The sequence below is a fragment of the Chiloscyllium punctatum genome, chromosome 46, assembly GCF_047496795.1.
Source record: "Chiloscyllium punctatum isolate Juve2018m chromosome 46, sChiPun1.3, whole genome shotgun sequence".
NCBI lineage: Eukaryota > Metazoa > Chordata > Chondrichthyes > Orectolobiformes > Hemiscylliidae > Chiloscyllium > Chiloscyllium punctatum.
In genome coordinates, this window is record NC_092784.1 from 51,730,501 (window position 1) to 51,757,253 (window position 26,753).

At 45.0% G+C, this 26,753-nt stretch overlaps 1 protein-coding gene across 1 annotated transcript in view; it reads left to right on the top strand.

The window, feature by feature from the left end:
- prkcsh (PRKCSH beta subunit of glucosidase II) overlaps positions 1 to 26,319 on the top strand; it is a 68,919-nt gene extending 42,600 nt beyond the window's left edge. The window contains exons 12-17 of the mRNA XM_072564223.1: positions 8,289 to 8,358; positions 15,872 to 15,961; positions 18,436 to 18,510; positions 21,920 to 22,019; positions 23,273 to 23,437; positions 24,730 to 26,319. Coding sequence (XP_072420324.1) covers positions 8,289 to 8,358; positions 15,872 to 15,961; positions 18,436 to 18,510; positions 21,920 to 22,019; positions 23,273 to 23,413 — 476 coding nt within the window. The 3' untranslated portion in view covers positions 23,414 to 23,437; positions 24,730 to 26,319. The remainder of the gene's footprint in view (positions 1 to 8,288; positions 8,359 to 15,871; positions 15,962 to 18,435; positions 18,511 to 21,919; positions 22,020 to 23,272; positions 23,438 to 24,729) is intronic.
- The last annotated feature ends 434 nt before the right edge of the window (positions 26,320 to 26,753 follow it).

Sequence of the window (26,753 nt, forward strand, 5' to 3'; positions counted from 1 at the left end):
TGTGAAATGTTCAGCCATGTAGATAAATTATACCCAGATTATACTTCAAAGTGAGCTGTGCAGACGGAATGCATAATAAAAATAAAGTTACTTAGCAGGGAAGGATGTTAGATATTTGGAATAATCATGGCCTTGGAGACAGAAATATTGTTCAGTGGTCAATTAGAGGTTGTGATGGAGGAATTTGATTACTGGAAGGCCTGCGTTTTGGGACAGTCTGCCCCTAATTTCTTAACGTTCATGTTTTCTCTTAATTATAGCTGTACAATTTTGATGCACTTCAGAGTTGCACCTGCTCTCCTACAGCTTCTTTGCACCGTTGCCAAATTAGCCGTACGGGGTCCTACATACGACACTGACTCCCTTAAGACTCTCGACAGCTGTCCGTGAGGACAGTGTGTCTCCATTTCCACCACCCCCTTCCCTCGATGTTGTGCCAACCTGTGAAATTAATCCAATGCCCACCTAACCTACACCCTTCCATTATTATCCATATGTATGTCCAATGCCCATTTAAATGCCCTTAACATTGGCGAGTCTACTACTATTGCAGGCACTCTGTTCCATGCCCTAGTGCTCTGAGTAAAAAAGCTACCTCTGACATCTGACCTATTACCCCTCAGCTTAAAGCTATGTCCCCTCGTGTTAGCCTTCACCATCCAAGGAAAAAGGTTCTCACTATCCACCCTATCTAACCCTCTGGTTATCTTATATGTTTTGATTAAGTCACCTCTCAGCTGCCTTCTCTCCAACGCAAACAGCCTCAGTTCCCTTAGCCTTTCCTCATAAGACATTCCTACCATACCAGGCAACATCCTAGTAAATCTCCTCTGAACCCTTTCCAAAGCTTCCACATCTTTCCTGTAATATGGTGACCAGAATTGTATGCAATATTCCAGGTGTGGCCTTACCAGTGTCTTGTACAACTGAGGCATGACCTCCTGGCTCTGAAACTTAATCCCCCTACCAATAAACGCCAAGACACCGTATGCCTCCTTAACAACCCTATTAACCTGGGTGGCAACTTGCAGGGATTTATGCATCTCTCTGTTCATATACACTGCCAAGAATTTTACCATTAGCCTAGTACTCTGCATTCCTGCTACTTCCGCAGTGAACTACCTGACACTTTTCCACATTAAACACCATTTGCCACCTCTCAGCCCAGCTCTGCATCTTATCTGTGTCCCTCTGTAACCCACAACATCCTTCACTATCCACAACTCTGCCTACCTTAGTGTCATCCGCAAATTTACTAACTCATCCTTCTCTGCCCACATCCAGATCATTTATAAAAATGGCAAACAGCAGTAACCCCAAAACAAATCTTTATGGCACACCACTGGTAACTGAACTCCAGGATGAACATTTCCCATCAACCATCACCCTCTGTCTTCTTTCAGTGAGCCAATTTCTGATCCAAACCGCTAAATCACCTTCAATCCCAAAACTCTAGTTTGTGCAGTAGCCTACCATGTGGAACCTTATCAAATGCCTGACTGAAATCCATATATACTACATCAACTGCTTTACCCTCATCCAACTGTTTTGTCACCTTCTTGAAGAACTCCATAAGGTTAGTGAGGCACGACCTACCCTTCACAAAATAGTGTTGACTATCCCTAACTAAATTATTCCTTTCCAGATGATTATAAGTCCTACCTCTTATAACCTTTTCCAACACCTTACCCACAACCCACAACCCACAAGGGAGCAACATTTGCTATCCTCCAGTCCTCTGGCACTACTCCTGTCAGATGACATAAAGATCAAAGTCAAAGGCTCTGCAATCTCCTCCCTGGTTTCCCAGAGAATCCAAGGTCTTATCCATTTTCAGATCTTCCAAAATTGCTTAAACCTCCTCTTGGTCAACCTTAATCCCATCTGATCTAGTAGCCTGTATCTCCGTATTCTCACTAACCTTGCCTTTTTCAATGCGAATACTGACAAAAGGTATTCATTAAGCGCTTCCCCTATGTCCTCAGATTCCACACATAACTTCCCACTACTATCTTTGATTTGTCCTAATCTTACTCTCGTCATGCTTTTATTCCTGATATACCTTAGGGTTTTCCTTGATCCTATCCGCCAACAACTTCTCATGTCCCCTCCTGGCTCTTCTTAGCCCTCTCCTTAGATCTTTTCTGGCTAACTTATAACACTCAAGCCCCTTAACGTCCTCACATAAACCACCTCCTTCCTCTTGACAAGAGCTTCAACTTCTTTAGGTAAACCACGGCTCCCTCTCTCGACTACTACCTCCCTGCCTGATAGGTATGCACTTATCGGGGACCCGCAGTAGCTGTTTCTTGAATAAGCTCCACATTTCGAGTGTGTCCATCCCCTGCAGTTTCCTTCCCCATCCTATGCATCCTAAATCCTGCTCCCACAACGTGGATCATAATTGAACAATTGGAGAGCAAAATAAAATAAGTTGTTAATCACAGAACTTCTTGGTACATTTAGCCAGGTTCCCCGTCGAGCGGTGGAATCCAGATTGTGCCTTGACCTGTCTATCTTTTGCCACTGCCATCTAAGATTCTGACCCAGTCGATGATCTGAGGTGAGACCCATCAATCTCCCTTTCACTGGCAAGCAGCCTGATACCTACCGCTCCAGAAATAAATATGCTCAAGATGACCTTTTCAATTATTAAATTTACTCCTCCTCCTCCTCGTAAGTGCAAGTTTGCATTTGTTTTTCTTATAAAGAAAAACCATTTTTCACACTTGCACGGTTCCCACGCAGGAGTCGATCTGGCATGTGCGTGCTTTCTTCAGATTTTTTTTTTGCACAGAGAGGGTGAGGCTCCCAGCCACCCTCTCTGGGGTGGGGCGAAAAGAAAATCGATTGTCATGAAATATGGAGGAGCTGCGGTCCCAGAAGTGAAGACTGTGCTTGTGTAAGTGGCTGTGTCAGCGTGCATAAAGCTGATGTCATTGTCTCCGAGGACAGCAGGTGCGAGTTCCTGCTGTGAGGATAATGCAGCATTTTCCAATCTAAATTGCTGGCTCTCGGCTCAAGGCTGCAGCCTTTGTGGCGCCACATCACGTTGGAGCCTGGCCCTGCTGTGAGCATGCAGCTACACACTTGAGACCCATTTAAGAAGAGTGGGTTTTGTTTTTAACCCCTCCACGATTAACTTTCCTTCATGGCACTGTTCCAGATCCCTCATTACCGTGCGCCAGTCTAACATGTAATTATTTTTCTGTCTGACTCTCCATTATCCTCATCAGGCACCATCTTGCTTCAACTTCAGCTGCTTGGCCAATTCTGTACCTTGCTTTGACTTGCAGTGAATGCTGATGAGTTGGTCTTTTGCATTATTACCTTCACCTTAGTGCTCTGAGAGCTGGCTCGAGGGTGGCGCTGCCACCTGTTGACCCAGAAGGAGCTAGGTCTGAGCCCGGTTGTTGGACAAGATAATATCATCCAGATCCGAGGCTGCCAAACTGCAGGTGGTGGCTCCTGGCTCCTGGTGGGATCGCAGGATGAGATTTTGCGGTTTCACGCTCTGAGGTAACAGAGTGGCCATAAAGGTTTTGACAACTTTGAGACCGCTTTGAATGTTTGCTTTTCTTTTCCAACATCAGTCATAGAGTCGTACAGCAAGGAAGCAGATCCTTCAATCCAACTTGTCCGTGCTGACCAGATATCCTAAATTAATCTAGTCCCATTTGGCCCATATCCCCCTCTATTTATGTACCCATCCAGATGCCTTTTAAATGTTGTAATTGTACCAGCCTCCACCACTTCCTCTGGCAGCTCATTCCATACACGCACTTCTGTGAAAAAGTTGCCCCTTAGGATCCTTTTAAATCTTTCCATCTCATTTTAAATCTATGCTCTCTATTTTGGACTTCCTACCCTGAGAAAAAGACCTTGACTATTCATCCTATCCATCCCTTCATGATTTTATAAACCTCTATAAAGTCGCCCCTCAGTCTCCAACGCTCTGGGGAAAATAGCCCCAGGCTATTTAGCCTCTCCCTTTTAGTACAGACCCTCCAACCTTGGCAACCTCCCTTTCTGAGGCCCTGTTCCTGCTGCAACCACAGCCTGTTAAAAAGATCGATCTTTGCTTTTCTCAACACAAAATGAGTAGTTTAAACCCCCTCTCAATTTTTGTCCCAGGGCTCACACCTCAGCCTGAGGCATTAAAATGGAGCCACATCAGGATGTAAAGCAGATTTTACTGCTCCTAATAATTGCTACAACCCTGTATTGCAGGACTACTGCATTGCACCGTCTTACAGGTACTACATCATAGAGTCTTCGTATCTCCTTTTAGGAATGGAACGCTTGCTGGGTTATCTGGGGAAAGAGCATTGAAGTTGTCCAGATTTCCTAGCCATCACTTAGCCACTTCCTGTTGCCGGAATAGATTATCTGGTAAAAGCAAGATATTGCGGATGCTGGAAATCTGAAATAAACACGCAACGCTGGAGAGACTCATCAGCTCTACAGCATTTGTGGGGAGAGAAACGGTTAACTTTCCAAGGTTTTCATGCAGTTGCAGAGGTAATGGCAGGAGATTATCTGGTCATTCATCATAGCAGTGACAGGGACAGCATTTAGAAGTAACTGATGTTCTGAGGTAAATAGTGCTAGTCAGCTGCTCACTGACTAATTGTGAAAATTCTATCCTGCCAGTTTACTTCTGTTCTTCTTCCTTGTATGCGCTAACTCTTGCAGGGCTTTCGGAGCCACGTTTCTTTTGTGAGCCCAGTGGATTCCAGTTGAATATTGGATAAAGGGGGGGCATTGTATCCGCTCTGGAGTGTTTGGTAAATGTGCAGCCATGCCAATGTATTTTCCAGCATGGGTCAGTGGACAGCCATCTGAACAGAGCATGTGGTGCCCTTTGTTAGTCTGTCAAGACCATGGATCTGCGCCTGGGAAGTCTTGCTTCAATCTTTGTTGGTAGAGCAGGGTCTGTTGTGGCTGCAGAGGCCCATGTGAGAGTGGCAGTCTCTGCTGCAGTGACTGCACTTGAAGATGCTGTCCTCTGGTGTTGTCTTGGTGCTATTTCTTGGTGGGCACGCTTTTCTTCAGCAGCAAGCCTCAGCTCCTCTTTTCTTTTAGATTCCCTACAGTGTGGAAACAGGCCCTTCGGCCCAACCAGTCCATACTGACCCTCCGAAGAGTAACCCACCCAGACCCATTTCCCTCTGACTAATTGACCTAACACTATGGGGCAATTTAGCATGGCCGATCCACCCTAACCTGCACATCTTTTGGCTGTGGGAGGAAACCGGAGCACCCGGAGGAAACCCACGGGACATGTGGAGAATATGCAAACTACACACAGTCACCCGAGGCTGGAATTGAAGCTGGGACCCTCGTGCTGTGAGGCAGCAGTGCTAATCACTGAGTCACCGTGCTGCTCTTTTTAGACCTCTGCGTAATTCCAGCGAGAGCAATTGTTTGCTATATCCTCCCACCTCTCGACATTCATGTTCAGTGACATCAGGTCTCTCTTGCAGACATCTTTGAAACGAAGATGGGGCCTTGTGCTGTCTTGCTGGAGGCGGGATCTTCCTGTCTGACACGCAGTGCACATGGCCCAGCCAGCAGAGATGACATTGTTGGAGCAGGCGAAGAGGCTGGGTATCTGGGTGCAGGCCCAGGACCTCATTGTTGGTGACTCGGTCAGTCCACTTAACGTCCAGGATGCATCTCAGGCTGGAAGGCGTTGAAGTCGCTGCTTTTGTTGAGTCGGGGCTCCCAGTCTCCTTGTTGTAAAGCAGTGTGCTGAAGACACAGGCCTCGGTGTGCGTCATCAGCTTTCTGTTCTCCCAGACTGTCTTTGTCAGCTTGACGAATGTTGAGGTTGCTCGTCCGATCCGTCTGTTGATCTCGGACTCTGGGGAGAAACTGTCCGTGATGGTGGAGCCAAGGAATGTAAACTCGTGGATTACCTCCAAAGGCCCATCCGGCCCTTTTGAATCCTTTCTGCCATTCAGTGTGATCAAGGCTGATCACTCTCTATACTCTGTTATCGTTTTCTCCCCATACCCTTTGATCCCTTTAGCCCTAAAAACTGTATCTGACTCCTCCTTGAACATGTCGTGTTTTGGCTTCGACTGGAGTTCCACAGGTGCACCATTCTCTGGGTGAAGACATTTCTCCTTCTCTTAGTCCTGAACCATCTTTAAACTGTGACCCCTGGTTCTGCACTCCCCAGTCATCGGGAGTGACCTTCCTGTGTTTATCCTGTCTAGTCCTGTTATAGCTTTATAGGTTTATATTTTAATCAGCCTGTGGTTGATTCTTTGGCTTTTTCTTCTGTTTGTAGGTGCTGGGGTAACCCCACCTTAGCCCTGGAATTGGCTATTTCAGCCCAGACCAAGAATCTAACTCGAAATGATCAATGCCTTGCTGTTGCACTAGGGGTCACCATTATCCAGTACATCATCAAGAGGGCATTTCTGTAATTCCTAACCTTATTGATTTGGCTTAGCATTGCAGTGAGTCATATAAAATAGCACGATGACCAGTTTATGCCACTGCGCATCTTCTGTGGCTTTAACTTCCGTGGTGATCTTTGTTATACAAATCCTGACAAACTTTGCAACCTAGAAGCAGGTTGGGCCTGTACTCACTGAAGTTAAGAAGAATGAGAGGTGATCTCATTGAAACGTAATGGACTCTTGAACTTTGGGGAAAATGCTGAGTGGATGTTTCCCCTTGTGGGAGAGTCCAGGACTAGAGGGCACTGTCCAGTGAGTCAAAGGGGTGCCAATTTAGGACTGACATGAGGAAAACTTTCTTTTCTGAGGGTTGAGAGACTTTGGAATGCCTGGCCACAGAGAGCTGTGGGGGTGGAGTCCTTGTGTACATTTAAGGCTGAGATAGATTCTTGATCAGTCGGGAAACCAAGGGGTCTGGGGAAGAGGAGTGTCAGATCAACCATGATCCTCTTGAAAGGTTGGCAGAGGGGCTGAAAGGCCACCTTCTGTTGTTGTTTCTCATCATCTTATAGAAGCACTTGTTCTGGTTCACGTGTCTGTTCTTGTGTCTAGAACTCTAAGGTCAGTTCCGAAAGCAACTTCAAGAATGTGTTTTGACATCTTCCGTTGTCGCAATCCTTTAACGGTCTTCGTGGATTCTCCTGCTTGGTGAAGCCTATGTTTTGTTCTTGTGCTTTACGAGCGAGCTATTGAGAAGCATCATGTTTTTCAAGAAACACTCCTCTAATTATTTGTGGTGTGCTGAGACAGTCAAGGTGCAGGAGGGAGATGTACTTTGCGTGGAATAAGGAGAGAGCCGGATCTGTGTTTGGAGCAGAGAAGCAAGCTTGTTAATAAGAACAAGTAAAATTATGTTTGTATTGTACCTTTTTATTGTTCTCCTGATATTTAGCAATACAGCTATCAAATTGCCTTTTATTTTTGAAGTATTGTAATTGGTAGACTTGACGAGTAATCCGCACACAAACTGCGGTGAGAGAATTTGTTTTAAAGGTGTTGGTTAATGAATTTTAGCCAGAGAAATAGAAAATTTCCTTCAGATAGTGTGACTGAGACATGGCCATCTATCTGAGTAAATAGACAGGACTTCTGTTTAACATTTATAGGCAGGGTAATGCAAGCACGGCTCCCTGCCAGGAGCAGCAAAATACATTGGTTCGTTAAGTGATGGAAATTGAGCAAAATACATTGAGGAAGGAGGAGGATGAGTGCTGGAGTGGTGCCAGTATGTATGTAGCCACGCACATTAGTGTTAGATAATCACAGTTCCATCACGAGACTCATTGTCCTCGCATGCAGCTGTGCAGCATGGTTCTGGGAGCTGTCTGGGAAGCCATGCACGCAAATTTGAAAGTAAACAATTTCTGAACTGGCTGCTTTGTTGGGTGGCGAGGGGAAGGTACACCTATTTGTGGGTTTGCAAGGTTACTGCTCGACTCCAGACTTGCTCTGGAGCAAGTCTGCACCCCTCCCTTCCCCCAGCCAGTTTTTATTTAAGATGATGAGCGGCTGCCTTTAATTTTCCGTTGGAATACGTAGACATTTAACACCAATGATATGGCAATATGTTGTGCCACTGCATCATAGTTTATGTAAGAGACCTTGAATGATTGTATTAAGCACTTTGAGATTATCTGATATACAGCACGTTCTGTAAACACTGGCATCGTCACCTTTACTTGGAGAAACGCGAGGGTATTGACCAGTGTTTTCCAAGTATGTTTACACATGCTGCCACAACAAAAGTTGTCTATTGTTTTTCCTTTTGGAATTAGGTTTACCCGTCTGTTTACCTGCATCTTGTTCTGTTTTTAGCTGCCGATAAAGCACGCAATGAGTTCACCGAAGCGGAGAAATCGCTGAGGGAAGTGGAGAATTCGATCGGGTAACGTACCTCAGATGTTTCTGTTTAAGAGTCAGCGGTTTGTTATCCGAGGCAAAGGTGTCCGGCATTTGGGAGGGGGATTGATTTTCTAAAAAAAATCTTGAAGCCTCCTCTGAGGTGAGAGGAAAAAAAATCTCAGGCAGTGAAGCCACACTAACATCTGTATGGGCCCAGGGCTGGAAGTAGTTCAGAAGCTCGACTTGTTTAGCTGCTTGCCAGACTTCCTATCACAGCAGGTGATATCCTGCCAAGTTGCTGTTTCTCTTCGGGGCTAATTGGTGTTTGGAGGGGGGAGGGAGGTGGGATGGAGAAGGAAAAGAAGCTGTTCAGTGGTAAAAGTTTAAGGCAGAGCCTAAAGAGTCTCTGCCGCTATTTCTCTGAGGACGTTTGACGTAGTTAACACTGGCGAAAATTCTCCAGTGTGATCTGTCATCAAAGATTTGGATGCGAGACATGCTTGACGTTAACTAAAGAGGTAATTGCTGCAAATTCTTGTGTCGTATTGAAATGTTAATGTAGGAATTGCTGAGTTTATCCCCTGGGGGTGGGTGGGGGGGGGGGGGGCAGTTATAACCCTTCAAAGCCACGTTCAAAATCTAGCCCATGAAAGAACTAGCCAGATATAAGAAGCTTTTTATGATTTCTGTTTGCTTTGTTTCCAATGTGTATACCTTGGTTCATTATTTGTGGTTGGGTTTGCTTGTTTCCAATCCTCCTGGTGGAGAGAAGCTGGCTTTTCCATTATCGGATGTAGCAGGATGCAGCATTTGAATCCTGCACTATTGCATCAGCTTCCCCTCCGTTTCATCTTGAAACATTTTATTGCCAATTGAACAGAATGCATTTTTTAACATGAAAGGGTAATTTCACTATTTGTAAATCAAATCAGAAATTTCTACACTGTTGTTTCAAAACAAAGATTGAGCGTAGGAGTATGATCTACTTTGTTGAATTCTTCCTATGCTTTGGTTAATAAAAATGTTAATTACCAGCGGGTAAGCTGGAAATGTTATATTACATTTGAGTTGAGGCTGACTGATTCAGCGCTGAAGAAGATTTACTGCTATGGTCACTAGGCATGCTCGAGTATTAGTCTGCCATGATTACTGATGTGGAGTTGTCAACACAGCATCAGACAGCTTCTGTTTTGCTAATAAAACTCTATCCTCTGTTCTGTACACAGCAACATGGTAAGATTGTGTAGCGCACAGTTATCTGCACACTCCAACTAAGAATGTCACAACCGTTAGAGCTTCATTCAGAGTCGCCAGTGGAAAGCTTCCCTTGTTCCCCTCGTCTGTGTGCAAAGCCATGGATGCTGCACTAGTTGACAATAAAGATAGCAGTGTACTAAGCCCATTAACAATTGTATCCAAAGAATGTTAATAATCTAGATTCAGCATGCTCTGAGAGAGCTTGGGCAGCACCTCTGCTTTCGACTGGGCTCTTTACAGCTTTCTGGACTCAGGATTTAAATTTAACAGTATTAATTTGCGACCTCTGCCCGGGCTTTGTTATGTTTTCCATTGCTGGTTTTGTATCTTTCCTCTTTTCACTTGTTTCCTTGACGTTGCTTTCTGATGGGAGCATCTCTCAAAACATCCTTTGTTTCCTCACTTGTCCCATTATCTCTGCATTTGACCTTGCACCATGAAATATTTTGCTTTTTAACTTCTCCCGTCAATCCAGCTTTTCACAGACCTGTTTACCATCCTCCGTTTTACTTCCTCAACATCTATTACCTTTTTAATTATTCCCAGTTCTGATCTGACGTGAGAGATCGATTTTGTCTTTCTCTCCCTTTCTGTCCATCAATGTTAATAGACCATTGTTTTGTGTTTTTATTTGAAATCCACTCATTGCTGAGGGGTTTCTTCCTTCCCTTGTATTTCAAGTGAACAATGTTCTTCTCCCCTGTCCCCTACATTGATAGTATATTTTATACTAATGGGCCCTCATCCTTTTGATTATATTTCTCAATCATGAGACATTTCAACCTCATCAAATTTCTATGTGCAAATAACTTGGTGCACCTATTCATGGCCTGATTATTTCATTAGGAGAAAGTGAGGACTGCAGATGCTGGAGATCAGAGCTTAAAAATGTGTTGCTGGAAAAGCGCAGCAGGTCAGGCAGCTTATGCCCGAAACATCGACTCTCCTGTTCCTTTGATGCTGCCTGACCTGCTGCGCTTTTCCAGCAACACCATTTTTAAGCTCTTAATTATTTCATTCGCTGTTCGACTCTAACCTTTGTACCTGAGCTTACTATGATTCTGTTAATTATATTGCAGAAGGTAGTCCAGGATCTGTCATTGTTCTATCTTGGGAAAGGAGTTGCTTGTTTCTGAGGACAGTAAACCCCAGGATTGTTTCTGTGACATTTCAACACTGCAGATGGCAAGATGTTGCTGGGGGAGATTTGTCTGAAGTGGGGGAAACTGCCTGTTATTTTGTCATTTGCTCTTTTTTTTAAAAAAAAAATTGTTTTTGGCATCCTTGCTTTGGACGGAAACATGTTGGGTTGAAAGCTTTGTGTCTGATGTTGGGAAGTAGATTAATGCAGACAACTCAGCAGGTACTGCACGTTGCACAACCTGGCATACTTCAGTGCAGGCAACATTTAGAAATACTTACCTGTAATGACAGAACAGAAGCCTTTGAACATCGCAGGACAAGTTGATGAGGCAGATTGTAAAAACATCCATTCCGGGTTTTTTTTTGTATACAGAGCAGATAGGGTGGAGCTGTTCCCATTTGTGAAAGGATTGAGGACAAGACATCTCAAAGGTCATTGGCAAACAAAGGGATACTTCTGAGAAGAAAAACGTTTTCATGCATTCGCGCAGTGAGAGGTTAGGGTGTGAAATCCTCTGCCTGAGAGTATGGCGGAGGCAGGTTCGATTGAGATGCTCGAAAAGGAATTAGACTGTTAGCTAAAAAGGAGGAATGTACAGGGCTACAGGGGAGATGGTAGGAGAATGCCCCTCCGGTAATTGGAGAGTGAACCTAATCCACATATAAAAGATCTCTAATCAAGATTTCTTTCAAATATAATGATGACAGGCCAGCTCCATCAATCACAACATTAATATAAATGTGTTGATTCAGTCTTGACAATGGTTATTGCATTTCTTTTGTGCTACAATACAGGAGACAATAAAAGAGACTTGTACTACATTTCTTAAATTGATTACTTTGGAGTCAATTTATTACACACAAGATGCTGGTTAACATTTAAGCTCTAATCCAGAAATAGAACTGCAGGAAACTGCAGGGGATGGACGCACTTGAAATGTGGAGCTTATTCAAGGAACAGCTACTGCGGGTCCTCGCGAAGTGTATACTTATCAGGCAGGGAGGTAGTTGTCGAGAGAGGGAGCCATGGTTTACCTAAAGAAGTTGAAGCTCTTGTCAAGAGGAAGCAGGTTTATGTGAGGATGTTAAGGGGCTTGAGAGTTATAAGTTAGCCAGAAAAGATCAAAAGAGAGGGCTAAGAAGAGCCAGGACGGGATATGAGAAGTTGTTGGCGGATAGGATCAAGAAAAACTCTAAGGCCTTCTATAGGTATATCAGGAATAAAAGAATGACTAGGGTAAGATTAGGGCCAACCAAAGATAGTAGTGGGAAATTGTGTGTGGAATCTGAGGACATAGGGGGAAGCACTTAATGAATACCTTTTGTCAGTATTCACATTGCCCTTTTCCAATGTTAGTGAGAATACGGAGATACAGGCTACCAGATTAGATGGGATTGAGGTTGACCAAGAGGAGGTTTTAGCAATTTTGGGAGATCTGAAATGGTTGCTAGGCTGTAGTTACCATAACCTATTGTCTGTTTAAAACTAGGTTTTCAATAATTAAGGGCCATGATCCACATTGTTTTATTTAATTGACAGCTTTTCTTCCTTTTCCTCACTGTCCCTTGGTTGGTTTTATTTTTGTAAACTGCAGTTAATTACAACACTCAATAATCTGACCTTGTTCCTTGATAAAACCACGCGGTAACCCTTTTCAATACAGGAATTGTCCACACCATTCTAAACTTCCAAGATTTCACACAGTCCTTAATTATTCCCAATGATAGGTCTTGCTGGAGACCTTGTGTGTAAATATGTTGGAATTACAGGTGTGTTACTGTGTTGAGAGGCCATTTGGCCCATTGTATCTGCACCAGCTCTCAGTTTCACATAGTGCCAATCACCTGTCTTCTGCACGTTCTTCCTTTTCCAATGACCTTCTCAATGTGTTGATTGAACCTCCCTCCACCAGACCCTCTGGTAGGGCAATCCAGACCTTTAACCACGTGCTACATGAATAGGATGTTTCTCTCAGTGCTTTTGCTGCCAATTACTTGTATTGATGCTATCTTATTCTCAATCAGGCCAGAGTCCAGATCCAAGGTTCAGTTGATCATCTTAAAGTATTTTGTTTGCAGATCTTACCGTGCAAGGAAACTTGATTCACCACTTTTTAGTTATTGTATCACCGGGACTGTCAGCATGAAGTCTTTAGGACCCACATATTTCAAATAAGAACACTTAGCCTCTGTCTTGCATCCATCAAGTTATTGAGAGTACTGTTAAGTCTACATTTCAGTTTTCCCATGCAGGACCTCGTAGAAATTTCCTTCGTATTGAATGGAAAATGTCTAGTAGTAGGGAATTGGAAGTCCATACACCTCTTCAAGGCTCCTTTGACAGCACCTTCTAAATCCACGGTCACTGCTGTCTAGAAGGACCAAGGCAGCAGATGCAAGGGAACCCCACTATTGCATGTACCCCTCCAAGCCACACATTTATTCAGACTTCAAAATATGTCGCTGTTCCTTCAGTGTCAGGATAGAGGGGAATTCAGCAATGGTAATGTCACTGAATGTCAAAGGACAATGGTTAGAATCCCTCTTGCTGGGGATGGTTATTGCCGGACCCTTGTGTGAAGGCAATGAGCAGTGTGTAGATAAGAGGGGCCCAAAGGTAGAGCCTTAGAGGACACCAGAGGTATCAGTGCTGAAATGGGAAGAGGAACCATTTGCAAGTGACAAGAATAGAATGAGATGTGACCATTTTACTTTCTGCTCCTCCTTGCACTGAGCCACTGAGGCCAATTGTGGTTTCACCATTGCTGGGGAGAGGTGCTGATGTAATGATGTTGTTAGACTAATAACCCAAAGCCCCAGGCAGTGCTGATGATAGATGGTGAGATTTGAATTCACTAAAAATCTGGAATTAAAAGCCAGCCTAACAATGACCACTAAACCTACCTGGTTTCCTAATGTCCTTTAGGAAATGGAATGGTGCTGTTCCTTTCAGAGTGATGTGTTCTGTGCTGTTTGTCACAGAGTTGTGTTGCCACAGCAGTACTGAAATGTCTGCTTCAGGAGCAGTTGGTAAACAGCTTCGAGTTCCCTCAGTGTCTTCAGTTAGACAAAGGAAGCATGAGTCAGTGGACTCAGGCTTACACAGACTCAGGGTTTTAGTCTACTTTAATATTTTTTTGAAGCTGATAGTTACAGCTCTCTCTGTCTGTCTCTCTGTCTCTCTGTCTGTCTGTCTGTCTCTCTCTCTCTCTCTCTCTCTCTCTCTCTTCCCGCCCCCCCCCACCTCCAATGTAGCAAAAGCTTGAGTTCTTTCCTAGACTGTTCCTTTCTCCTGGACTGGAAGGAAGATAATGCATGAGGAAAATCTGTTTTGCTGAATTGCCTTTGCCAAGTGGGTGTTTATGGGATGCTGTTATATTGGAACAGTTAATAATTAGTAGTTTCATAATACTTATTTCATTAAGTATTTCAATAGAGGTAAAGTTATGCCAATTCTTCTTCCTGTGCTATAAGAATAAAGTATGTTTTGCTTCATGCCTTTGTGGTGGACCAATCCAATTACATGTCTTTTAACATAACAAAATGTGCGGGCCCAGGCTGTCTCCTTGATATATTTTTGAGGGGATTTGGTCTGGTCTGTAACAAAGGAAATCTGCCGTCCTTGCATGATCTGGTCTGCATGAGGTTCTGGATCCTTGGTAATGTGGTTGATGCTTAACTGTCCTCTGGGCAATCGATTCTATCTGAGCCAGCAGTGAACGATTAAGTGAAAAGGCTGGATCCTGAACACAGCACAGGGGCAAAATTCAAATCTACCCAATACGTAATCGTGGATTATTACTGATTGAGACATCTTGTGCTGGAATATGTTTGGAGAGCCCAGATGAGAATTAGGAAAGCTAATAGAATGGTACAGGTTGTTGTAAGCAGAATTGAATGCAAAAGGTTATGCTTCATTTATACAGAGCGATGGTGAAGCTTCATCTGAAATATTGTTACAGTACTGGTCATCTTATTTAAGAGCGGGTGTAAATGTGTTAGAAACTGTTAGTCTGGAATGGCAGGGTGCCTTACGAAGTAAGGTTGACAGGTTGAGCTGGTATCTGCTGGAGCTTAAAAGAATAAAAGGTGACAGGAATGAAACACAAGACATTGAGCTGCCTTGACAAGGTGAATGAGGAAACGATGTTTCCTCCTAGGGGTCACTGTTTAAAAATAAGGCACACTATTTAAGACAGATGAGGAGTTGAGAGTTTTGGAAGTGGGGTCCTCGGATATTTTTAGGGCACAGTTAGATTCTTGATAAACAAGTCGGATGTAAGCTTATCAACAATAGGTAGGAATGTTCAGTAATCAGGCCAATCACGTGGCCTCCTACAGTTAATTTGCATTATGTTTAAAAATATCCTGTATTGTATGCAAGTGGACTTTTTTGGGGGGTAAAAAAAAATACTGAGGCAGCTAAGAAGCTGACTGTAGCAGCAAAGATGGTATTCTGTGCAGTCTCATAGTTCCACTGTAAGGGCAACTAGTCAGAATTTTAAAGAGACTTTGCTGAGGTATCAGTCATCTCTGTTAACTGCTGTGATTTATCCATTCATGGCGATAGTATGATATGACAGAATGAGTGTTTTGCAGCATTATACTCAGGTTGTCACTTTTATCTGATCATTTGACTTTTTGTTTAACCTAATGCTTTAATTTTAATTTTATTTGATTAGATTAGATTACCTGCAGCATGGAAACAGACCTTTCGGCCCAACCAGTCCACACTGACCCTCCGAAAAGTGACCCATCCAGACCCGTTTCCCTCTGACTAATGCACCTAACACTATGGGGTAATTTAGCATGGCCAATTCACCTGACCTGCACATTTTTGCACTGTGGGAGGAAACTGGAGCACCTGGATATCCATGCAGACAGTGGGAGAATGTACAAGCTCCACAAGGACAGCTGCCCGAGGCTGGAATCGAACCTGGGTCCCCTGGTGCTGTGAGGCAGCAGTGCTAACCACTGAGCTACCGTGCCGCTTTGATTTGGTGCCTCTCTCTGCAGCAGGATAGGGAATTTGAATCCAATGGTCCTGGTGATTTTAGCGCACTGCGATAATTCCTGTGGCAAAGCAATCAACTTATTTTTAAAATGCTCAGAAAATACAACACCTGATTCACAGTTTTGCTGCTGCTGTTTTGTAGGAGCCTGGAGAAGGAGCTTACCATTGACTTTGGACCTGATGGAGAATTTGCATATATGTTTAACCAGTGCTATGAAATGACAACAAATGAGTGAGTAATCTTTCTTATTTTGCAGTCCTTTTATGGTGTGCTGCTTATGCGTTCCCAGTCAACGTGATGATGAGATACATAGATTGTTAACCTAAGGATGCAGATCTCTTCAGGATGGGGAGAAACTATATTATTTTGGTGGCCTGGCATCAGATGCAAATTAAAATAGCTGTTTATGAAATATGGGATCTATCTTCTTTTACCTTTTATTAGGCATGCTTGTCTCCAGCAACATCAAATTTAACATCATAAATCACCCCAACTTACTAACTAAGATGGACAGGAGTAGACCATTTGACTCCTTGAGTCTCCCCTGCCAGGCTGATCTGGTGTGACCTTAACTTTCCTGTTTGCCCACCCAAACCCTTGATTTTGTCAACCACATCTGAGGGGATATTGCTTTCTTTGAAGAAGGAGGCCATCTGGGTTGTTCGGTATTGGAATTGGTCCTCCTGGGAGCAGATGTTCAACCTCCTCGTGGGAGCACGAGGTAGCGCCAGTACAATCATTGATGTAGCGGAGGAAAAGGTGGGGGGTGGTGCCAGTGTAGCTGCGGAAGATGGACTGTTCCACATATCTGACGAAGAGGCAGGCATAGCTGGGGCCCATGTGGGTGCCAATGGCTACTCCCACAGCTACCTAGATTAAACCTTCTCCCACCCTGTCCCCTGTTTGATTGGTTCTCTAACCCATTTCAGAGGGTAGTTCATAATTTATCCCATTGCTGTGGATCTTGAGTTGTATGTAGGCCAGACTGTTGAAGGGCAGCAGATTTCCTTCCCGAAAGGGCAGTAGTGAACCAGGTGGGTTCTTTATGACATTGGTTACAGGGTCATTATTAGAAGTGTTCCTTATAAATTCCCCATTTTAATGAAAACATTTACCAATCTGCTCAGGTGATATTCAAGCCTCTGTCCCATGACCCTTTGTCTGGCCTTTGGATTACTAGTCTAATGACATTACCACGATCACACCCACCTCCCTTCTGCAGCATTTAGATTCTGGGTTCTTTTGTAACTTTGTAATCTAAAGCCCCATGTAGATGCTCGGGTTCTGAACCTGGCTCAGTCCCTGGGTGATTTTACATGGCGGGTAAGTCACTGATAGCAGATGTGCAATTCTTCATCCGTTGGCTGCAATCCAAGATGTGATAGCTCCCTGAACATCGGGGTGTTTATGACCTGCAAGAAAGTCTCTTTCTCTTTTGGTTAAGGCTGCTGGTTTCAATACAGCAAGCACGGGCAGCTGTTCATGCAGATCTTAATTTTCCCACTCCATATTGTGCAGCATACAAAGTGCAAAAGGAATGGCGGTGCACTGGAGCTGATCATCTGAAATCAGGATCCCCAGCAAAATCAAAAAGCCATCCATTGTGTTTGAGTGAATAGGTTTAAACCAAACGACATTTGGAGTAACTGTCTCGCTTTGGAAAGTCTTTTGTAAATAAAAATACTTGCTAAATATATGTCCTTGCTGCTTTTGCAGCAGGTGTTTGGGGATAGATATTTGTTTGTTGCCTTGCAGCAGACTCCCCTTCAATGATGTTTCTTCTGCAGTGCCCATTTAGATCAGATTGAGCCAGAGCTTCATGCTGAAAATTCTTAAGTATAACAATGCCTGTCAAACGGCACTGTTAAACCCTCTCTTTCCGAGTTCTCTCACCACCTTCCATAATCTGCGTACGTACGTGTACACATGTACACCCCCACCCCTTCCCCATGCACACTCCGCGAAACAATTAGTGTCTCGCGCCCATTCTCTTGTTCTGGCTGGCACACACACACACACACACACACACACACACCGCAAAACCTACTGTTATAGTCAAAGTGTGGCGCTGGAAAAGCACAGCCGGTCAGGCAGCACCTGAGGAGCAGGAGAGCCGATGTTTCGGGCCTAGGTCCTTCATGATGAAGGAATTCCTGATGAAGGTCTTGTGCCTGAAACGTCGACTCTCCTGCTCCTCTGATGCCCTGCCTGACTGGCTGTGCTTTTTCCAGCGCCACACTTTTTTCAACTCTGATCTTCAGCATCTGCAGTCCTCACTTTCTCCCGACCTACTGTTAAAGTACACAAATTGTCTAAAGGAAACTGTAAGGGTAGACTTGCCTTGGTCGTTCAAGTTTTAGCTTTTATGCTTTCCATGGGTTTGCAGATTGGAGCCTGGGAGTTACGAGTTTTACGTCTGTATTTCCCAATCATTTGCATGCATTTTAAGCTACTAGTGGATCTTGTGTTTTAAATTGGAATTTGTCCAATTTGCATTTATCCACTCATCACACTTCAGAACAGTCCTCTCCAAACCTCAAGCCCTGGAAAATTGATTCGGGACAAACCTCTAACGACAAATATAAGGATTGGATTGCCCGTAGTTTTGAGGGGAGGGATGGTGAGGTGGACAATGGTGGTATATGTGCACACTTCCAGGGTAGGAACTGTTCAGGATTTTAACAATGATGCTCTGTTCCTTGCAGGTATGTCTACAAGCTCTGCCCCTTCAGTAAAGTGGCGCAAAAACCAAAGCACGGAGGTTCAGAAACCAGTCTTGGGTAAGATAATTGTGGATTTATGGGCTGAATGTCCTGTTTTATTTTCAAGATTAATTTATCATGCATGCTGTTTCCACCTCTTCACTTCAAATTGTGGGAAATAGTTTGGGTTAATGTGAGCAAACTTTTGAAGGTTGGTTTCTCTGAATGAGCTTTTGCTCGGGCATCGTTGACTGACTTGACTGCACTGGTGTCCAAAGTGAGGAGGAAAAGCAGCTCTGTTGTGTTATGGCAGTGAACATTGGCACGCCAAACAAAACAACAATGAATGTGCCACGCTCAATGAAGGCAGCCCGTCTGTAACCGGCCTGGATACCTGAATGCCAACAGAGCAGAGTGGTTCAAGCCAGATTGTATGAACAGAGTTGGGAGCCTGTGATGGAGTTACACAACCTGAGCTGTGTAGTAATCGTGTAACGTAAAATCTGCCCTGTGATGCCTCATCCTTATATTCACTACATATTAAAGAATCCCTAGAGTGTGGAAGCAAGCCATTCGGCCCATCAAGTTCGCACAACCTCTCCGAAGAGCATCCCACCCAGACCCACCCTTCTGCCCAATCCCTGTAACCGTGCATTACCCCACGGCCGATCTACACCGCTTTGGACTGTGGGAGGAAAACAGAGCACCAAGAGGAAACCCGAGCAGACACTGGGAGAACGTGCAAACTCCACACAGACAGTCACCCGAGGGTCCCTGTGAGGGAGCAGTGCTTATGACTGAGTCACCGTGCCGCCCCCTTCCTGTGTAAAGAAAACTATCTGAAAAGGCTTGAACATAGGTTCACACTGTGGAATGTGGAGCGGCGTTAATGTTTCAGGTTGATGGTATTCTTCAGAGTTCGAGATGAGCAACTTTGAAACAATACAGATTGAGGCTAGTTGGTGAAGAGGGAAAAAGGAACAATGTAAGGCAGGCTTATATAACAGGCCACCTAACAATGGGGACATGTGTGTTCCTCCAAAGGCCTGTACCTGTGTTTCTGTTTTTGCTGCTGTTTACCTACTATTTACTTGTCTATGCTACTTAACTCTGTGATCTGGCTGTATTGCTCGCAAGACAAAGCTTTTCACTGTGCCTCGGTACACGTGACCATAAATTCAATTCATCCATTCAGCCAAAAGGATCCTCCCATCTGGTCAGACCAACGTTCAAAGTACAGCTCAGTCTTACTGGACAATTTTGAACGGATTTGCTTATCATTCCTCTCCCATGTTTTCTGCTCACTGGTGAGTGAGGGTGCATCCCACAACCTGATCCTAATCCCTAACTGACAGAAAAATTTAAAATATTCCTCCCCAAATCTCAGCCCCATGTGTAAAGGTTGGATAAAGCCTATTGTAGGGGCATGGTCTGTGATCAGCTGAAGGCCGGAGCAATTAGCTGGCATAGGCGTGAAGGTGAACAGCTAAAGTGGGTGACAGTGGAGCAGGCACAAGTGTACTTGACGGCAGCAAATGGCAAGAGAAAGAGAGAGCTGTGACAAAGACTTGGCAGTGCAGAGTGCTCCCTGAATGGAAACCCCATGGCGCTCAGACACACTGGACTGGCTGTAGTGCGTCTGGAAACTCGCCCGTCCGAGTGGGGACCAGGGAGGGACTGAAAACTGAATTCACTTCAACTTGTGCGATTCTTCTAAATCCATTCGTGTCACTGGCTCGACCAGCATTTATTATTGATCCCCAATTTCCCTGGAGAAGCTGGAGGTGAGCCGCCATCTTGAACTGCTAGAGTCATTGGAGTGGAGGGAGACCTGTGGTGCTGCTGGAGGGGGTTTGCAGGACTTTGACCCAGCGGCAGTGAAGGAATGGCAATATATTTGCAAGTCAGGATGGGGGGGTTGCTGGTCTCCCCATGCCTTTGCCCTTGTCTTTCCTTACTGTAGAGGTCACTGATATAGAGTGCGCTGTGGGAGGAACCTTCATGAGTTACGGAAGTGTAACTTGTAGCTGCTGTGCAAATCTGTGTGCATAGCTGGGTATGCCATTCTGAGGATATGCAGTAACATATGCCACTAAGGTGTCTGAAAAGAAAGTGCTTCAATTTTGACCTTGAAAGAGCACAGTTTGGCGGGCACGGGGGTATATTTGATTTGGCTTATTGTAGTCAAGTGTATCGCACAGAGCTTTGACTTGCGAGCAGTGCAGGCAGGTCATAGCAAACGAGGAGATATAGATCATAGGCTGCTTTGACAGCACACGAGGTACAAAAGCAAGATCACATTATTCAAAGTTAGTGTGTCCATTTATCGGTCTAATAATGGCAGGGACGAAGCTGTTCTTGAACTATGAAGTACCTCAAGTCCCTCCATCCTCTTTTCTGCTTCCACTCCATCTTCTGTGCCTTTCCAATGTTTTATTTTCAACGTTATTTTTGGTGAGGTACGGTTAAAGTGAACCCTCTGTGTTTTTGTCGGGCTAAACATTTCCTTTTGTGAGTACTCAGTTGTATTTAATAAAATAAATATGCCCTGACATTTAACTGTCCAGGGTATCTCAAAATTACTTTGAAGGTTGTGTTAAATATTTAGTAACTTTCTCTCATAATCATTTTGAGTTGTAGCATCATTAAAGCTGAATGATTTATTCCTGCCTCTGTTGACTTGTGTAGGATGATTTCCAAAACCCATAATGGAATTTATTATCTCTTGATCTGTTTACAAAGAGAATCTTTTGGATATTTTGAGAACAGCGTCTTGACATGAACCACGTGATGAAATCAATGCTGAAGATAAACTGGGATTGCTACAGGAGGGAATGCCTAGTATAGTGCACTTAATGTGCTAGTGATGTAGCTGTCATCTTAAATGCTATCTTTAAAATCAAAGAGGGAGACAGAAGCACCAGAAATAGGCTGGAATCGTCTCAAATGTCCAAGATTAATACAGAGACAAAAGCTCTGCCACCTATTGTGACCCATCCCCTTTAATGGAACTAAAGAACAGCTGCTGAAATCTGGAAGGAGGAAAATTAATAATAATAATAATAATACAATGCATCAGTGGAGACTTACCTTGCAGCAAGAGGCCATTCGATCCATCAGGTCTCTTCTGGCTCCTTCCTAAAGTAATCAACAACGAATTGTCATGCCCACCTCTCTCTCTCTCTCTCTCTCTCTCTCTCTCTCTCTCTCTCTCTCTCTCTCTCTCTCCCCGCAGCTCCATTATCATCCTTTGCTTTATTTAACGAATCGCATTGAGAGCCTTCACCAGATCTGGGAAGCACCTGTGCACCCCTTGTGTTCTCCCATCCTCCTTTCTGTCTCATCCTTCCAGTGCTTTCTTTTCAATGTTATTTTTCTCCAGTGGGTGCAGAGAGCTGTCGGCTCAAAGTGGGGTGAGGATATGATTTGCACCAAACGCATTGCACTTTCGGAATAAATTGTAACGTTTCTTTGTTTGTGCACGCAGAGTGTGGGGCTCGTGGGCTGGACCGGAGAGCAACAAGTTCAGTGCGATGAAGTATGAGCATGGTACTGGCTGTTGGCAGGGGCCAAGCAGGACCACTCTGGTGAGTGTACCTGGGTTCATGACCGGGGAGGGGGGGGGATAGTTTGTCTCTGTAACGAGGGGGGATAGTCTGTGCACGAGATGCTGTACCTCTGTTGCTAGTCAGTCAGGTGTCATTACGGGTCAGTCAGGAGAACTTGTCTCTGAGTTGGAAGGATTGGAGTACATGCACCCTATGCCCTCAGTAGAGTATGAAAAGGTATAGACGTTGATTAAGGTGCTGCTTTGATGGAACTTAATGAGATTCTGCTTGGATACTGTAAAGGATATTGAATCAAACATGATACAGTAAGGCACATAGAGTACAGCACAGCACAGGGACAGGCCACCAAGCCTACACTGATTCCTAGTCCTTATTCAGACCCACCACTAAGTACCCATATGGGGTTTCTATCCCTCCGTTTGCCCCCTATTCATGTGTCGATCAAGATACGCTTTAAACGTTGCTAATGTTCCTGCTTCTCATGTTGAGGTGTGCTGTATATCACTAAGTCTGGGTTACTCTGGCAACATGCAGCTTTCCCATCTTGTATTCTGGAGCAATAGTAATGGTGGGTGTGTCAACGTTCTGCCGTCTCTCCTGCCTCTTGCACCTGACCATTGGAGCGTGTTGGAAGGATTTGCAGGTCCCTCCTCAATATGGTTTTCCATATTCTGGACTTCCTCCCTTTTGGCTAACGTTGGGTTTGAGTGACGCTACAGGCTCAGGCACCTCTGGCACTACCCAGTGCACCACAAAAAATAGCTGAAGCAAATGATACAGGTGTATTTAGGGGAAAGTTGGATAAGCACATGAGGGACAAAATGCATAGAAGGGCATCTCGATGGATTTGCACAAAGGAGGTTGGCAGTTTGTGTGGCATACAAACCAGTGAGGATCTGATGGGCCAAATGGCCAGTTTCTGTGCTCTGTTTTTGATGGACCTGGATGAAGTGTAACAAAGTCCACGGCTGACATTTCCCCCTCAATCACTCGCTGGTATTTGTGATGTCTTGCTGTGTGCAAATTAGCCGTGGCGCTGCATGACTCGTTCAGTAATCGATTGAAGTATGATCCACTTTGATGTGTCGAGGCCTGGGCTTGACCCTGTTCGTGACCTTTGGCCCCAGAGGTGAGTGTGTGCTGCCACTCAGCCCCATTGGCTCCCAACGGGGAGTGACCGAACGAATGCTTGGGAAATGGCTCCCGCCGCTGTGCACCACTTACCCTTTCTCTGGGAGCCGATCCCTGTGATTTGTTTCCATTGCTGACAGGTTAAGCTGTCCTGCGGCAAAGAGACAGTTGTGCTGTCCACTTCAGAGCCCAGTCGCTGTGAATACCTGATGGAGTTTTCGACACCAGCCCTTTGCCACGAGGAGGTGAACGGGGAAGGTACAGAGCACGACGAATTGTGAGGATTGGGCTAGTGGCCTTAACAGGTGAGCCAAGCTCCCGAACACTCTGGCTAACTGTGTGGTTTGCATTTGTACATAATCCATTTCACTCCCTTGACACAGTGAACCCACTTCCATCCTGTTACTATCATTGTTGGGTGCCTGATGGATTTTTGAGAACAGATTGGTGACCAGGCTTTTTCCAGGGCAGATCAGATCACCATGGTTACCTCAAATGATGATGGTGAGGAAATCAGTGGGAATGTAGGAGGGAAGGTGAATGCCATGACACTGTTATTTAAGGAAAACATACTGTGTTTAGAACTGTGAAGGTCAATAAAGATATACAGTATCTACCTTGTATTAGGAAGCAAAGCCCCATACTGACTGGAATACAACACAACCCCAGCAAATATTAGATGTTAGAAATCTGAAATCAAAACTCCAACAAGTCACACTGTACTTGACTTGTTCTCCCTCATCTCTCTCTCTCACCTCTCTCTCTCTCTCTCGCACACACCTCTCTCTCTCTCTCTCTCTCTCTCGCCCTCTCTCTCTACCTCTCGCCCGCCCTCCCTCTCTCTACCTCTCGCTCGCCCTCCCGCTCTCGCTCTCTCTCTTCAACCCCCCTTCCCCCATCTCTCTCTCTTCACCCCCCTCCCCCATCTCTCTCTCTCTTCACCCCCCTCCCCCATCTCTCTCTCCCCATCTCTCTCTCCCCATTACCTGTGTGTGTCTCCCTATTTGCTCGCCCTTTGGGTGTACTCTCTCCCCCTCTCTTTTCTGCCCACTCCTTCTTGCCCTGTCGACGTGCTGTCAGGCTGGCCGAGCACTTGCACTATGGGTTGCTCTTTGTGTCAGATGCTTTCAGACCTTTGCTGCTGATTGTAAGGCCCTGTTTCCAACACAAAAGCAAAATACTCGAGTGCTACTGTAGAAAGTGAGAAAATGCTGGAGTCGTTAAGCAGATTAGGCAGTTTCTCGGAGGGGCGAGAGAGAGAGAGAGAAGTATTTGCAAGAACTGGGCTTTCAATGTAAACCCGTTCTCTGAAGGGTCTCTTATAAGGCAGGGTGTGGGTCTGTGCTGATGTTACGTGGTAATTCCCACTCCTGAAGGGATGAACTACAGCTTGCCCCAGAGTGAGGAGTCTGAAATCGGTCCCCCCATCAGTCACACTGCTCTGTACGTTTCCCATCTAACCTGGACAACTGAGAAGGAAAAGAGATTACAGTGGAACAAACTCATTTACACGGCTTTTTAAAACAAAAATTCTTTTGTGACCGTGCCCATTGTTCAGTCACTCATTGATCGCTGATGTGTATTATTCTTTTTACAGGTTGTTGGAACCTGATTGGTGAAGAAACACAAAGATGGGTTTGCTGGAACCTGCAGCACTTGTTGACCCCAGCAGACCTCCCTCTGGTTCGGACCAGTTTATTTTTTTTTAAATTGAAGCCCTTCTCTCTCTGGGCACTTTTTTTTTCCAAAAATGATATCTTTCCTCTGAGAGAAGATTTTTTTTTCACCGTTGATCACTTGGAACTAAATCACAGCTCTGCAGAACTCTTTTTCTTTCAAACTGATATGCAGTCATTCTCTCCTCCTCCTCCTCCTCCCCCCCCTCCACCTCCCACGTCTGTGAGACACGGTGACTCAGCTCAGTACCCAGTGTCAACCAACACGCTGCTTACACAGTGAAATGCAGTTGACATTTTTTCTTTAAAAGGCTTGGTAATAAGATTTGCAGGAGGCAGTCCGCCCGGCTGCTTTCAGAGGCTGCGTGTGTGCGCAGTTGGCTATTTATGTCCCTCTTGGAAATGCGTCGTGTTTTTTTGGAAACGCAACCTGTTTCGGGTCTGGCTTCGGGAGTCTGTGCTTCTGTAATTTCTGGTTTATGGGGATTCTTTCAAGCGTGTGCGCTGTCTTTCGCATGCCCTCCCCTCGCACCCTCTCACCTCCCCTTTCGTGGGCACCAGGCTGTGCATTCTGTTAATGAATTCCAAATGCGAAATGATTTAATAACCGCCATTGTGTTTTTGCCAATGTGGTTTCTTTTAGTTTCAAAGGTAGCTTCCCCCCCCCCCCCCCCCCCTCCAAATACCGCCAGTCTGTTCCCTGGATTGTTGTTGCAGACTCCCTCACTGCCCACCAAATCCCTCCCTTTTTTGTTGTTGTTGTTAATAAATTGCTTAGTAACTTTGTAGATTCCCTGTCTGGGAAGACCAGGGCATTTTGGGGAAGGGAGTGTCAGTGTTGCTCAGTACATAGCTAGCTGGAGTCAGGCAGAGTGAAACTGATTCCCAGGTATGGGTCCCTCACCTCTTTTCCCTTCCCCCCCCCCCCCCCACCCCCAACCTCATTCAGGGCAAACATTTCTTTCTTTCTTGTTGTTTTGTCCCGTTGGTGTTTCACATTGACAGTCAGAAGCCAGCAGTTGTACACAATCAAGGATATGTGACAGTAACTGTTCGACTGATTTTTACAGCTTAATGGATTTGGAGTCTTGTGGACTGGTGGCTGAATACTGCTTCCCTCAAAAAGCTCAGAGTCCCTTCCCCTCCGTCGGGTACTGGAGGTGAATGGGATTCAGGTGCTTACCTGGGGCATCTTTTATCTGCACTTCACTCAAGCCCAGCTTTTGTATTCCTCCCTTTGGCTGTGACCAAACAATAGTGTATTAAACATTTTTTGAATAGGATCATTGTATATTTTTATTGGATACAAATTCTCTCTCTGTCTCTCCCTCTCTCTTTCTCCCTCCAGAGACCACCAAGCTTCACCGGTCGTTTTCCTCCCCTCCCTTTGTCAGCGCCTTTCTGTCCTATCTGCTGTTCGCAGCCACGATAGAGTAAAATTACGGGAGCGTTCAATGAATAATTTTGTGGTGACAAAGTGAAAATAAACTGGTGGTTGGAGATGGAATGAATGACGCGTGTTTTGATTTTTTTTGCTGCTTGCCCACTCTCCTCAATTTAAAAAAAAAACTGAATGAGCTGCCGATGCTGTAAATCAGAGGAAAAAAAATCACGAATTGCTGGAAAAAAAAACTCCAGCAGGTCTGGCAGCATTCGAAACGGCTGGGGCAGTGGTTAGCACTGCTGCCTCACAGCGCCAGAGACCTGGGTTCAATTCCCACCTCAGGCGACTGACTGTGTGGAGTTTGCACATTCTCCCCGTGTCTGTGTGGGTTTCCTCCGGGTGCTCCAGTTTCCTCCCACAGTCCAAAGATGTGCAGGTCAGGTGAATTGGCCATGCTAAATTGCCCCTAGTGTAGGTAAGGGGTAGATGTAGGGGTATGGGTGGGTTGCGCTTCGGCGGGGCGGTGTGGACTTGTTGGGCCGAAGGGCCTGTTTCCACACT